Source organism: Solanum tuberosum, unplaced genomic scaffold, assembly GCF_000226075.1.
Source record: "Solanum tuberosum cultivar DM 1-3 516 R44 unplaced genomic scaffold, SolTub_3.0 scf00345, whole genome shotgun sequence".
Taxonomy (NCBI): domain Eukaryota; kingdom Viridiplantae; phylum Streptophyta; class Magnoliopsida; order Solanales; family Solanaceae; genus Solanum; species Solanum tuberosum.
Window position 1 is genome coordinate 602,248 of NW_006239264.1, and position 14,814 is coordinate 617,061.

Sequence of the window (14,814 nt, forward strand, 5' to 3'; positions counted from 1 at the left end):
CCCCCCCCCCCCCCCCCCACAAAACAAGGTTTGAAAGAAGTGAAAACATAGACGAGAAAATATGATGAACTTGGTACCTACATGCTAGCTTTGGTCGAAAAAGCACCATGACACATGAACATCTGAATAAACCTTATCAAATATGTGTCCAACATTGTCTTGTATTCTTACTTGGAACAAGCATAAGAATGACATGCATGCCAGAGAAACTGATACCTGAGATGGGTCAAGGGTCAGCATCTTGTCAAGCAACTCCAAGGCATGTCGGTCAAAGCTAAATCCAGAGACGCAATAGTATAAATACATGAACATCTATTCAAGACCAATAACTATAGTGCGGAACTAGAGCAAATATATCACATCATGTATTTTTTACTTACTGTCTGAAAACCTCCTTTAGACGTCTTTTCAATGGTCTTGATGGTTTGAAATTGTTATACCATGGAATCTTGGAAACTCCAGGCCAATTAACCTCGTCAGGAGAGCCACACAACTCAAAAATCTTGTTCAGCTGCTCTGGCTGAAATCAATGAAAAACTGGGTTATTCACCTGAGCACACTAGAAATTCGACACAACCTAAAGTCGCATTCACATGTACTGCTTTTAAGTAGGTCATTTGGGAAAAAGAAAATTGTTAAATACACGAAACATCAAACAAGTCAAGCTCTTGCTTTAAAGCTCCACAAGTGACAAGGAAGTTTGAAAATCCTAATTAATTTGGATTAGTGAGGATATATAAGTTTGTGTTTTTTAAAATTCTTGGCTAAATCTTGTCATAAGCTGGTGCACCACAGCTCAAACATAAAAGAATCCCGATGGTGAATATTTAAAATCTAAGTAATGCAACAAATTAGGTGTAGAAGCAATCAGTTGTCTTGAACAGTCCTAATACACAATGATTAATCAGGCACACAATCAGCCAACCAGATGTCAGACATAAAGAAACACCAGGTACGTACATACTTAACCCCCTAAAGCCAAAAAAAAAGAAGGCGTACATTAGGCAAATATCACCATCACAATTCTTTTCAAGCGCAAGCTGTTACTGTTATTCCTTAGACCATAGACAGTCTTTGTAAGGCCAAGAATACTAAAGGAAGTGCATTCATCTTCATTAATTTTGTAAGGTTTAGGACATTTAACCAACAGAAAAGATCAACTACCTCATCCTTCCCTGGAAAAATTGGTTTTCCATGAAGCAGCTCAGCAAAGATGCAACCAACTGACCACATATCAACGGCTGGACCATACTTTGTGGTCCCAAGAAGCAGCTCAGGTGGTCTGTTTGATATACCACAAATCACCACTCACACAAAAAGGGAATTTAAAATGAAATCCAGGTAATCCCAAAGGATTGGTATCCCACAAATCATACCTGTACCATAAAGTAATCACACGATTTGTAAGATTTGCATTGTGATCATTTGAGAAGGATCGAGCAAGCCCAAAATCAGCAAGCTTCAGATTGCCTTTGTTGTCAATCAGAAGATTGGAACCTACAAGGAAAAGGAGAAGCTTTTATCAGTTATCACCACACTAAGAGAATATGAAATTAGAAAATCAGCATGAACTTCCTAAACCGAACCTTTAATATCACGATGAAGTACTTGATTTACATGACAATAGTGCAGTCCCGTCAAAAGCTGCCTCATGTAACACTGCAAAAAAGAAAGTGAATATCAACATCCTACTCACTCTCTTCTTTCAAGCAACTATTTTGCTCAGCAGTGCTACCAGACACGTTAGTGACAAATTATGCTACCTTAATCTGCGGAACTGAAAATCTCATTCCAGGACGATCAGCAAGCCCAGTCAAATCATGGTCCATGTACTCAAAGACCATGTAGATTCCACCTTTATACTTGTTACCATCTGCAAATAAAATCATATGTTTACTTCAAATATGACAAACTCGATTAAATCAGAAGTGACATCAGGCGAGGGGTTTGGGGAAGCAGTAAAAGCACCATATGAAACGAAAATTAAATTAAGAAACACTTGCCTGGCCTCCCTTGGTCATCCTTATCACGACCTACAACAATTAAAAATGGATACTTTCACAGGACTGTTTACCACAAAATAAAGAACAACAACAAAAAAAGGACACAATAATTACTAAACTTTCACAAAACTATTTGGATCTTTTTATACTGTCAATTCTGATATTAAAAGGACCCTTTTTTGCAATTTAGCACGGTAGTTGAATATGTTTGAATATTGACGAAGATCACAGTCAATGCAGGCAAAAATTAATACATTTGCTGTAAAAAAGATAAGACATGTTTAATAAGGTAAAAAAATCTTGCTGGCAATGCAATTGCAAGACAGAAACTTTTGAACGATTTTTTTCATTACTGAAGGAAAACCACAAAGGGCACGTAAGAAGGAAAAAAGTTAAGTAACTTTTATGTGTTTTTTAAGTTTAGCGTAAAAGGGGACCATTAGTAAATAATAAAAATGACACAATATGAAAGCATGTATATATTATTCAACTCTTACCTGGAGATGTTACAATCTCTTTCAGGTCAATGACATTTTCATGGTGCAGCTTCTTTAAGATTTTAATCTCACGTATAGCAGTTATTGGAAACTGTTACGAAAAGCTTCAGTGAGAAGAGTTTGAAAGAACTAACAAAATGCAAATCATATTTAAAATAAGAAGCTCACCCCTTCTCTTTCATTGTCCATGCGTATCTTTTTCAAAGCAACAATTTCCCCCGTTCTAATTTCTTTTGCCATGTACACTTGACTGCAAGGTAAAAGATATGCCACATTAACAGTTGTACATCTAATGAACAAATTGTTGAGCACCAGTTAAGGTAGTCATCCTTTTTCTACAGTTACAGTTCAGACCACAAAAATGGATCAACTAACTACTCCCTCCATTTAGAATCTAATAACCATGTTTGCCTTTTGATTTGTATTAAAATCATATCCACTTTCAGAAGCACAGTATAACACATCAAAGTACATGTTCCCACCTATACACTTGTCAATAACAAACTTCTCTTCCAGAACAGTCAAAACAAAATTTATGACCCATACATTGCCCTGCAGTGATATGGTTATGGCAGATGATTCTGAGCATTTGTTATGTGAAGGGGGTTATGCCAAGATCAGTGAAGGAACCCTTATAAGGCTGGACAAGAAAAAGAGTTGGAAAAGGCAAGAAGAGGATTTGGGAAACCATCCCAGCATGTATATGGTGATCAGTACGGAAATGAAGGAACTAAAGATGTTTCAGACGATAGAAGGAGAGTATATGAGTTGAAGTATAACAGTCTCTCTTTCAGCATTTTGGTGTAAGTTGCAAAATAGACAATGACGTAGATAGTTTAAGACAGATTCTGAGTTACCCCTCCAGTTACTTATAAAAAAGATGAATTACTCTTTTGATGAGATACAAAAAGTTGAGAACTTTGACCTGAAATTTGTCTTCGACACTACAAGCCAAAAAAAATGAGACCTTTAAACAAATCTACTCTTTTGATGAGATACAAAAAGCTGAGAACTTTAAGCTGAAATTTTTGTCTTCAACACTATAAGCCAAAAAAAATGAGACCTTTATACTAAATTTCTCTTTTTCCGTCATTCTATAAGCTAAAATACTGCTCTACTAACTTTTGAGCTCACCTGCATTCCTTGGACTCTCCAAAATTGTTGCCGCACCCATGTCAGATCCTCCAAAATGCACTACTTTTTGGAGGATCCGACACACCCAACTACATTTTTGAAGAGTCTGAGCATCATAGGCGCTCACAAACACCAAATGTCTTCTATTTGCTAACTTAAATTTTCCACATAAAGTTTCAAATTTTCAATTAATTCTGGATAAACGAATACACGTGGAAGGTCAAACGTAGCCCGAGACTATAACTTTCAGCAAACAGAGTCCTAATCCATAAATTCTCTTACTACAAGCTATGAAATACACAGGATCTCATGTATATAATTGAGGTCTACATATATAAACCCCGTGTATTCATTCCGTTCTATTCAGACCCATTCATCCCAACTTTCAATAAAATGTTTTTTTAAACAAAAAAAATGATAACTTTAAGTCTTTAACACACACTACAACAACAACAACAAACCCAAAGTAAGACTGTTTCCTCGACTCGTAAAAGCGCACACACTACAAGCAAAATACATAATTCAAAATACAAGAACTAACCCATAAGTGCCTTCACCAATCTGCTCCAATTTCTCGAAACAATCAACGGTCCTAGACCCCCAAGTTGGAACTTCCGTAAGATTAAGCTGTTCTGGTGCAGCTATTGCCATCTCTAACTAACTGATCTTCAATTGAATTTTTTCTTTTTTCCCTGATTCAATTCCTTCCAAATTCCCGATAATTCAGCTAGAAAATACTAGGGTTTTGCTTAAATTAAACGAAGATCAAATCAAGAATCGGTAATTATGGGAATAAGAAGAAAAGCAAGCAGTTTGGATGACTCTAAATTCAAGAAAAGAGTTATGGAATCTGAAAAAGGAAAAAAAAAGAAGAAGGCACAATTGATATTTGGGACTTGAAGAACAGTGAAAACAGTGAATGCTATATTTATTTTCCTATAAACAATATTTTATAGGTGTATACTTTTATGTTGTCAAAAAGAAAAAAAAGTGCAATAGCAAAAACCATGATTCTCATGAGAGAGGTATACACAATTTGGATAGAAATCAATTTAAATAATATTAATTTTGTTAAAAGAATTAAAGAAAATCGGATCAAGAAATTATATATACATATTATATTATTTTTTATAAATAACTTTTTAAAGCAAAAAATGCTACACACTAAGTAAAAAGTTTTTTTATTTATTTGTGTAGCAATATAGATAAATTATATATTACTCGATAAATGTATGTTGTTTAATTTATTGAACTAGATTTAACAATATAAGCACCAAGTTAAACATAACTTATTTTTATGAACATGATTTTGAATATATATAGAGTGTGTAATGACTAGTAAGGATACTTGTAAATTAATTGAACCTATAAATAAATTCAGTGAAGAAAAAGAAAAGTTTTTCACAATATCTATATGATAATTAAATCAAAATTTTACTCATTTTAACAAATTTAAAGGATCAAACTTGCTGAATTGATACTTAAGGAACTATGTTGAACTTACTTACAAAAATTAAGGGACCAGTTTTGTCAATTGTCTCTTCCAAAAATTGTCAACTTCTACTCTGCAATCACAAAAAGATAAAGCTCCAAAGCTGCGGTTCAACAACCAGTCACCAGCCGCGAGCCAGCCGCTTCATTGTATAGGTAAGTTTTCAAAGATTCAATCTTTAATTTCGATTAATCATGATTATAATTTTTAATTATCTCAAAATCCTTGTATTTGAAATCAATTAAATAAAGTTTTCCGTATAATCTCAAGTGATTTGGCCATGAGTTGACTTGATACTAATTGATTTGTAAAAGATATCAACATCACTGATAATTACTACTATTTTGAATACCATGACTATTCTGTCTCAATTTACGTGACACTTTTTGCTTCTCGAGATTTAAACAATGTGAATTTCACCAACAAACATATAAAATGTATTTTGTTAGTATAGTTTTTTTTTTATGACAAGGAAAACCCGCAGCCGTTACCCTTTGGGTGCTCACAGGGTAAAAACCCCGCTCCTATGCAATAGCTCGGAAGCCACATAGGAGAGGTAACCCGCACTAGGCAAGCCTGGTGCGACGAGCTCGACCCAGAAGGCAAACCTGTTGCTTTAGTTTTGAGTATTTTAACAAAGACTAGTTAAATTGACTATAGATAAGCAAAAAGTGTCACATCAATTGGGACGGAAGGAGTGAACTGCAATTTATTGGATTTAGGAGTTTATGGAAGTGGTCTTTGAGAATTATAATCCAAGATCATGAGTTGACGTTGATTGTTTAAAGGGTATAGTTGGATAATTATAGTCTATACTTACATGAAACTCAATCTACTGGTGTTGTCCGGTCTAATCCCTTCTCGTTTAATTTGATCGTATGAATCTTATTTGATTTTGCTTTGATATAGTTTCGTTTAAAATGTGAAGAAGGAAGTGTGTGAATGTTAGTTATTTCTAGTTCTCATAAGCAAAACTTTTTGGAGTTGAGATGAGGTTAAATAGCACGACATGGATAATGAGAATTCATATTACCGACCCCCGACTTGTTTGGAATTGAATCCTAGTTGTTTTTGTTTTGAAGCGTTTTATCGGAATTACAGGTGATTCAAATGGCTGATGAAGATAGAAATCTCATTGAGATCTTGGCGAATAGCCCAATAGACTTCAATAAATATATTGGTTATGTTAGTTCTCCCAAATGTGGAGCTATAGCAACATTTGCAGGTACAACGCGTGATACATTTGATGGTAAAGAAGTGTTAGAGCTACAGTATGAAGCATATGTTCCAATGGCAATACGTTGTCTTAAATCTCTCTGTTCTTCTGCCCGATCATCATGGGATATCCACTCGATAGCAGTTGCTCACTGCTTGGGTACTGTTCCTGTTGGAGAGACTAGTGTATTTGTTGCAATCTCATCTGTCCATCGAGCAGATGCATTGGATGCTTGCAAGTTTCTGATTGATGAGCTTAAAGCATCAGTTCCGATATGGAAGAAAGAGGTATATACAAATGGAGAGGTGTGGAAAGAGAATAAAGAGTTTATCGAGAGGATGCCAGATCTTGGGAAGGCATCACATGATCAAGGCGGAGCTTGCTCTGGTAAAAAGAAAGTGGAGGCACACGAGAGAAAGAGCTGCTGTGGGACGAAGGTTAAAGTCAATGACGAGTCTGCAGATTCTTGTAGGTTCTGAGGCACATATTGTATTTCATTCAAATCCTTCACTTTTAAACAAACCCGAAAACTAAGAAATGGTTAATTCATTCCTCTTTGTTGTGTGTGCAATACCAACTATAACATGCTCTGGCACATCAGATTTATAGCTGAAGGCAGTTTCTTGTAAGTGTACATACGATTTAATTGTGCTCCCATTTAACTCATCATGATTGCTTATGCCTCTAACGGAAGGGGGAGCCTTAGAGAAACGTAAAGTTGTCTCCATGTCACCTATTAAACCACGGGGTTTGATCCGTGGAATTAGCCATTGATGCTTACATCAGGGTAGACTGCCTACATTCCCTTGGGTTGCGCGCCTAAACTCCACAAGTTTGCTCTTATTTATAGCTTAGGCATTCTCAATCTACATTCTCGAGTTCTTTTTGCCTATTTCCCCTGACAACAATAACACTTGTTGAATGATTCATACATTGTAATATACACCGAACTACTTTTTACTGTCATGATTAGACGGACTTCTCCTCAGGAATGTTTGCCATGAAGTTTAAGAAGGCTGCTACCGCGTGTATAGAGCTACTGCATATTTTCATGACAAAGAATAAAGAGCTTAAGGCTAGGAAAATTTATGCACACAGTGAGTGAGCCAAAGAATAGAAGTGGTACAATTAACACTAATGGATAAAACTCACTCAACATTCAAATATTCACAAGAACCATACAATGTTAAAAGGGAATGACTTTACTAGTAAGTAAATCATATAAAAGTATGAATTTTTCAGACTTCAAAATAAGAGATCAGAAAGTTTGACATGATCTGACTTCACACATTTTCACAATCTTTGTTCAAGAACTTCCTATATGAACATCTCTTGCAGGGGGCAAGAGGGCAACAGCACCTCTATCTGGACTAGAAAACTTCCTAAAAACTGCCTTCAGCTTGTTTTCAGCAGCACCAGAGTGGAAGCTAACTAATTGTTTTGCACATTCCCTGTTTCAAACAATACATACACAACACAATTAGTTCATAATTTGTAGAGTTACCAATCCTAAATGACAAGTGCTTCAACTTTTTCTTTACCTCAGCTGGTCTTCTGAGTAGCCAGTGTGGTGCTTCAGAGTGTCAGTCCATCGAGGGCTCTTGTTGAGAGTACTACGAGCAGCATAAACAGCAGAAGCAGCAAACTTTGATGGACAGTAGGATATCACGGTAGTGTAGTTCATCAGCCCGAGCTCAGCCAAGAAAAATGTCATGTTCTCCATCTATAAAACAACAAAGAGGGCACGTATAATCAGCTAAACCAGCTGTCTTTATCTGCTTAAGTAGCAGCAAATTCACATTGAGAATAAAACAATACCTCCTGATCAGATGGAACTGCAGCTTTAATGTAACGAACCAGAAAGACGTATGGCGTTGGGACAGTTAAATACCACTCCAGCTTTCCCAAAATTACTTTCTCCATCAGAAGTATCTGATCCCTGACATAAGCATTGTCTGTTATTGTTAGGAAGTCATTAACCTGCAGAGACAAACATAACATATAATCAGAGATTATGATAAATTTGAACTAAACAGATTTAACACATTTTGAGAATACTGAATTTTTATACCTCTGGAGCCCAAATCTCTTCATATTTGCAGGCAATAAGCATTGAGCTGATGCATAGTAACTGAAGTTCCCTTCTAGGAACAGTCTCTTCTGACAGGAAACGGTCCATTATGTTGACTGTGAGATACAGGCTTTCAGGCCTCAGCTCAAACCTTTTGTGTGCTTCTATCAGCCAGTCCACAAGAATTGCTCTCACCCTGTCATTGATCTCTGGCTGTGAATCCATGTAATCACATGGTCGATTTTCGTCCTGAATCAGCCAAATCATCAAAAAACAAGATCAACTTCACGAATGGTAACTGAACTTTTTCCACTATTACAATAAAGTCACAAAACCATTTCGTTACATTAAAGTGAACACAGGAGACAGAAGTTTTCACCATACCTCTGTGAGCTTATAGAATTTGTAAATATCCTCAACATATTCAACACCAGCCAAGTGATTATCAACATCAGCAGCATCAATATCAACAATCTGTGTTCTTGGTTTGTTGGAGAGTCCACAAGCAGCCTAAAAGATAATTGGTCAATTACACTTATATACTGATCTAACTTACTACATTTTCAGCAAAGGGAAGAGGTAAAAAGACAACCTTGCTTCGCGCAGTTAGGATAGAAGTTAGAGTCTTTCCACTCTTCCTTACTTTTCTTTCTTTCAAGGTGATCTTTTCAATGGTTTTCACATCCTCATCAGGGCATATAACACTAATTGTTCCAGCTTTCGCTTTGACAGAATCCTTTTTATTAGCTTCTGGTTTTGCTGGAACACCAACTTTTCTTGCTGCAACTCCTTTAGTTACAAGAGGCTTCGTCTACAAACAAACCACAACAACAAGCCAATTGGAAAAAGGGGTTCTTCAAGAACTAAGTACAGTAAAGCATCTTAACCCCATCTTTTAAAATCAGAAAAATATTACTCCCAATAGGAAAATTTTTTCAAGAACTATTATTCACACAGATAACGAGGAAATTACCTTGTTCTTCTGCAGTGGTTCTTGTCCCTTAACTATCAACTGTGCAGCAGACCTCCTGAATAGTGAAAGTTCTCATTCAAGTTACACGAGCGTATACAATATAAAACCAACAGCAACAACTACGCCTCAATCCCAAGAAATTGGGATCAGCTATACAAGATAAACCAAAATGCATAAAAATGTCGAGTTGTTTGTAAAGTGTGACTGAATTCTACCTAGTGATGGGTCGAGAAACCTTAGTTTGAGGCTTTGCTCCAATTGCAGGACCAGTGACAAGGTTTCCAATATCTCCCAAAGCACGCCTAGTTCTTCCATCTGCTAGGCCATTCTTCTTCTTAACCTCTCCCCCTCCTACTACTAAATAGTTCAAACTCACATATCAGTAAAGATTCTAAACAAGGAAAACCTTGGCCAAGAAATGAGTTCTATAATGACAGTGAACAAGCCTAAAAACAGTTAAATGAACAGGGAAATGGCGATAATTGTTGTATGTTATCGCAGCTAGAGAAGGCAGAAATATGTATAAACATAATCTTTCTTCTTTATTCGGACTTGGAATAGCAATGTGATCAAGAAAATAAAATGAATCATAAAAAAAGGGGGAAATACAGCTTTAACAACTCTCCAGAATTTCATTAGCAGTGATCAAGAATCTAAACAATCAGCTCATATCAACATGTATTAAACAAATGAAAAACACCCAAGAAACATCAATACTCATCATGATTCACTCAAAGAAAACTGCATTAACATAAACCCCAATTAAATTCTTTCAATACTAATCCAAGAAAATGAAAAACCAACAACAAACAACTAGTAAATTGGGAATTTGGGGTGTCGAAAAAGACGATCTTTTTCCTCACCTTTGGGTAAAATTTTTGGAACTGCGTCTCTGTTAGCCATTTCAATGTCTTCTTCTTGAAGAAGTTGAAGATTTTATATTTTTTTTTGTTTTCACAGATTGTGAATGGAAAGAGAAGGGTTAATTTGAGAGTTTTTATACTGTGCGCAACGTACTTTTAACGGTCAAATTTTTACATTTTTTAGCTTTGAAATAAGGAGCGCTGGATGTGGTGGGTATGTAATAATCTGATAAATATCATTTTCTTAAAAATCGTGCAAATTTCTTATTTTTAATAGTTTTTTGGTAACATTTTTTATAACCTAATCATTGTTTAAAAATAAATAAAGTATTATGATTAATTTTTTCCTTTTAATATATTCTTATGTTTAATTAATTTTGTAATTTGTAAGACGTCTTTGTCGAAAAAAATCATTAATTGTGTGAAGTTATTTGCAAAAATGAAGGAATTTCAACTTGCGATAGATGAAACTACAAGTAATTTAATCTCAAAGTTCGCTTTGCATAACGAAAGCTATAGCAATGCAATGCCATGGATTAACTGGGACGAACCCAAGTGAGAGTAATGGGTTCAAACCCCATTTGACGAAAAATTATTCTTTACGTATATAGTGCTTCGTGTAATCGATGAACTTGATTGTGAAACCTTATAAGAAAATAGATCTTGAATATTAGGCTTTATATCATGTGGATCTGTTTTAATTAACAACTTTCACATTTTATATTGTTTTATCAACAAAAAAACAAAATGTTGGAGATGCAGGGGATCGAACCCTGTGCCTCTCGCATGCAAAGCGAGCGCTCTACCATTTGAGCTACATCCCCAACTGTATTGTTAGATAATATTCTTCAAAACCATTTGGATTATTTAAAGATAGAAGAAATAAGCACTTAGGTCTTTTGGCAGGGTGTATAATAGTAATAATATTGAATATGGTATCAATTATGCAATGTTTGGTAACGCATCCTAGTCCCTTAGTTTACTCTGTAACATCATATTTAGATATTTAACCTTATGAGTCGCTATTAAAGTAAAATTGCATCAAATTTATTCATTTGCAGTAACAAGAAAATTAATAACCACATCAGGAACTCAGTGTTTGCTTGTCGCACAAAATAGGAGATGGAAGTAGTGCCTATTTCTTCTTGAGAGATTGGGCTGCATTAACTCGAAGTTCAAATACAACTCCATCTCCTTATTTCGTGGAGGACTCCATTGTACCATCGCCAATTGGTCCATTGGTTTCCCCTGTTATTGGATCAGACATGGACAAATGTGTCCAAAAGAGGTTTATTTTCTCTAGTACAAAGTTAAGTGCATTAAAATCGTCAATTGGGGTGCAAGATGTAACGAGCAACGAGGCCGTGAATGCACCTCTCTACAAATGTGCTGCATCTTCTTCTATCATCGTTAACTCGGGCTCGTTCAAGCAATCTCAGTTGGTCCAATCCTCTGATTTACGAGGAATAATGTCACCTCCACTACCACCAAACCCCATAGGAAATCTCGTCTCCATTCTATAAAAGGAAATGTGATTTGTACTTTTCGAGTAGCTTATGTAAGTTCCCATTCTTACAAGATTTAGATTTTGGATTTGGGAAGCCTATTAGATCATGCACTGCAAAGGGTCTATTTACTTGATGAAGACATTTGATGGAGGAATTGAAGCTTTTGTTAACTTGAATGAACATCAAATGTCTGTGTTCGAGCATGACAAGCAACTTGTTGAATTTGCTAGTCCTATTGATGGAGACTTTTGTTATGAAGAAGAACAGCACTACACACGATGACGAATTGTGGGACAAATTCCTACTCCATATATAATTCCCAATGCAGATTATCATTTCCTTGTCTTGTTTATTTCTCAACAATAACAACATACCTCGTCTGGTCTGGGGACAGTAAGGTGTAACACAGACTTTACCTCTACCTTTGTCGGATAGATGTTTTATAATAACGAATGTTGTGGAACTGGGACAAGTTTTCCGTTCCACTGTATTCTTCTTACAGCAAACGAATAAAATTTGATGCAATTTCACTTTAATAGCGACTTATAAGGTTAAATAGCTAAATATGATGTTTAACTCTAAGATTAATCTTTGTTTTTTTTTTCAACAGAGAGATCAATCATCTTTTTAAGGGTACGCGTTTAACGGGTGCAGGATCCATGTAACACACCATCAATGATTCTGTGTTCGTTCAGGCTTTGCCCTGTAGTCTTGGAAAATGAATAAAATAATCTGGTCCATCTCTTAGATAAAAATTAGACATAACTCTATTTACCCCCTCTTATTAGATCGTCCTCAATGTTAATTGAATTGAATATATCTGTCATAAGGATTTGGTCAGCACAGTAATTAAAGATATGGACCTAATATATTTTTTGGTAGAAATGTACCTAACTTTCTACCAAAAATAAAATAAAATTAGTTCGCTTTGCTCTCCTCTTATTCTTCATTGGATGGTTCCAAATTCGGATGGACTTTGTCATTCTTTCTAACTAAAATTGAATGGGTTATTTGTTTTGCGTGCCCAATGAGATGCAAAATTTTAACCCCTATTTAGACTTTTTCGCACTTCATCTTTCTGAATGGACACCAGGCCTGACTTGCATCATTTAAACAACTAGTGGGGAACACCTCAATATACGATAGCATGCAGTAACTAGCTATGAGTCCTATTACACCTACGATCAACTTCATATGCTATGCCAATTTTTCTATTCCTTTTGGTATTTAAGGCCTCATGTGTGTGTATATATATAGCTAGCTTAGTTGTAATGGAGTGATAAGAAAAGGTGAAGAATGATATCAATAATTTCCAAGAAAATCATCACTCCCAACCCATCTACTCAAAGATGGCACAAACTTTCCATTTTAGATCAATGCCTCACTCACTTCTATATGCCTTTTGTTTTCTTCTACCCCAAAAATCAAGTTAATGTCATCCCAAATGGGCCTAAGCAACTATCAAACTCTTTGTCAAAAACATCAAGTTATTACTATCCATGGGCTGGAAGTCTAAAAGACAATGCTACTATTGAGTGTGATGACCATGGTGCTGAGTTATTACAAGTCCAAATCAATTCTCCAATGGGCAAAGTTGTTGATTCAAATATCAAAGATTTGACATTTCCTCAAGGTGTACCTTGGGCAAATGGCGTTGATTGCGCCTTAATTGTAGCCTCAATTAAGCCATTTTGATTGTGGAGGAATAGCACTCAGTGTTTGCTTGTCGCACAAAATAGGAGATGGAAGTAGTGCCTATTTCTTCTTGAGAGATTGGGCTGCATTAACTCGAAGTTCAAATGCAAACCCATCTCCTTATTTCGTAGAGGACTCCATTGTGCCATCGCCAATTAGTCCATTGGTTTCCCCTGTTATTGGATCAGACATGGACAAATGTGTCCAAAAGCGGTTTATTTTCTCTAGCACAAAGCTAAGTGCATTAAAATCGTCAATTGGCGTGCAAAATGTAACTAGCAACGAGGCCGTGAATGCAATTATCTACAAATGTGTTGCATCTTCTGCCACCATTGTTAATTCAGGTTCATTCAAGCTATCTCAGTTCTTTGATTTACGAGAAATAATATCACCTCCTAACTCTATAGGTAATCTCCTCACCATTATACGAGAAAGAGGAAGAACTTAAGTTGTCAAAATTAGTAACTGATATAAGAAAGGCGAAACATCCTCTCCACAAGAAATATTCTTGAAGAAAATGAATATGTTATGGAGATGTTAGATGCATATAGAACAGGGGAGGAGCCATTCCATAAAAGGAAATGTGATCTTTACATTTCGAGTAGCGTATGTAAGTTCCCATTCTTACAAGATTTAGATTTTGGATTTGGGAAGCCTATTAGAGCAAGCTTTGCAAAGGGTCCACGGAACAAGTTTATTATCTTGATGAGGACATATGATGGAGGAATTGAAGCACTTGTTAATTTGAATGAACAAGAAATGTGTGTATTCGAGCATGACAAGCAACTTCTTGAATTCGCTATACCTATTAATGGAGACTTTTGTTATGAAGAAGAACAGCACTACATATGATGACGAATTGTGGGACAGATTCTTACTCCATATATAATTGCCAACCTAAGAAGCTTGCCTTTCTCAATAACAACATACAGAGTATGGAGAGGGTGAGGTGCACACAGACCTTACCTTTTACTTTGTAAATAGATGCTTATGATAACCAATGTAGTGGGACTGGGACTAGTCTTCCATTCCTAATGTGGCTACTAATTTTCTTCTTACTGCAAATAAATAAATATGATCCTATTTCACTTCAATAGCAACTCATTAGGTTAAATTGCTAAATATGATGTTAATATTTGTTTTTTTCAACAGAAAAATCGATCAACTTGTTGAAAAGTCGCACGCACTTTTTTTAATATAAAATTTCATTAATGGGTGCAGGATTGATGTAACACACCATCAATGTTTCTGTGTTCGTTAAGGCTTTCCCCTGCAGTATTAGGAGGAATTTTCCACCTTTTTTTTCCTCTTGGGATTGGGTGGCGTGGGTGGTTGGGGAGGGGGGGGGGGTAAAGAGGGAAT

The 14,814-nt window shown here is 35.9% G+C and overlaps 3 protein-coding genes and 1 non-coding gene across 5 annotated transcripts in view; 1 reads left to right on the forward strand and 3 right to left on the reverse strand.

Moving 5' to 3' along the window:
- The window catches only part of LOC102591407 (cyclin-dependent kinase C-2-like), a 6,701-nt gene extending 2,157 nt beyond the window's left edge, over positions 1-4,544 (reverse strand). Inside the window, exons 1-10 of the mRNA XM_006361078.2 lie at positions 4,176-4,544; positions 2,669-2,750; positions 2,501-2,591; positions 2,004-2,033; positions 1,764-1,873; positions 1,587-1,659; positions 1,377-1,497; positions 1,165-1,282; positions 381-520; positions 217-274 (exon numbers count right to left, since the gene is read on the reverse strand). Coding sequence (XP_006361140.1) covers positions 217-274; positions 381-520; positions 1,165-1,282; positions 1,377-1,497; positions 1,587-1,659; positions 1,764-1,873; positions 2,004-2,033; positions 2,501-2,591; positions 2,669-2,750; positions 4,176-4,285 — 933 coding nt within the window. The 5' untranslated portion in view covers positions 4,286-4,544. The remainder of the gene's footprint in view (positions 1-216; positions 275-380; positions 521-1,164; positions 1,283-1,376; positions 1,498-1,586; positions 1,660-1,763; positions 1,874-2,003; positions 2,034-2,500; positions 2,592-2,668; positions 2,751-4,175) is intronic.
- A 637-nt stretch (positions 4,545-5,181) lies between these two features.
- Positions 5,182-7,008, forward strand: LOC102591732 (molybdopterin synthase catalytic subunit). 2 transcript variants are annotated; one of them, XM_006361079.2, is made up of 2 exons: positions 5,182-5,281; positions 6,228-7,008. In XM_006361079.2, exon 2 carries the CDS (start codon positions 6,237-6,239, stop codon positions 6,819-6,821), a length of 585 nt encoding a protein of 194 aa, XP_006361141.1. In that variant the 5' UTR covers positions 5,182-5,281; positions 6,228-6,236; the 3' UTR covers positions 6,822-7,008. The 2 variants fall into 2 exon arrangements, with proteins under 2 accessions (XP_006361141.1, XP_015170621.1); XM_015315135.1 differs by having other exon boundaries at positions 5,205-5,281; positions 6,209-7,008.
- Positions 7,009-7,444: 436 nt separating this feature from the next.
- Positions 7,445-10,404, reverse strand: LOC102592069 (G2/mitotic-specific cyclin S13-7-like). The gene is made up of 9 exons (XM_006361080.2): positions 10,250-10,404; positions 9,602-9,743; positions 9,387-9,441; positions 9,006-9,224; positions 8,798-8,923; positions 8,414-8,662; positions 8,161-8,322; positions 7,884-8,065; positions 7,445-7,793 (listed from the first exon to the last, which is right to left on the reverse strand). The coding sequence occupies exons 1-9, from the start codon at positions 10,287-10,289 to the stop codon at positions 7,649-7,651; spliced, it is 1,320 nt and encodes a 439-aa protein (XP_006361142.1). The 5' UTR covers positions 10,290-10,404; the 3' UTR covers positions 7,445-7,648.
- Positions 10,405-11,000: 596 nt separating this feature from the next.
- TRNAA-UGC (transfer RNA alanine (anticodon UGC)) lies at positions 11,001-11,073 on the reverse strand. Its single transcript has one exon. It is a non-coding gene; the product is annotated as a tRNA-Ala (tRNA).
- Positions 11,074-14,814: the final 3,741 nt, after the last annotated feature.

Coding starts and splice junctions, on each gene's coding strand:
- LOC102591732 (XM_006361079.2), top strand. CDS start 6,237: ATGGCTGATGAAGATAGAAATCTCATTGAGATCTTGGCGAATAGCCCA.
- LOC102592069 (XM_006361080.2), bottom strand. CDS start 10,289: ATGGCTAACAGAGACGCAGTTCCAAAAATTTTACCCAAAG. Junction 9,744..10,249: donor TCCAAAAATTTTACCCAAAG/GTGAGGAAAAAG, acceptor TGAACTATTTAG/TAGTAGGAGGGGGAGAGGTT. Junction 8,924..9,005: donor TCCTAACTGCGCGAAGCAAG/GTTGTCTTTTTA, acceptor ATTATCTTTTAG/GCTGCTTGTGGACTCTCCAA.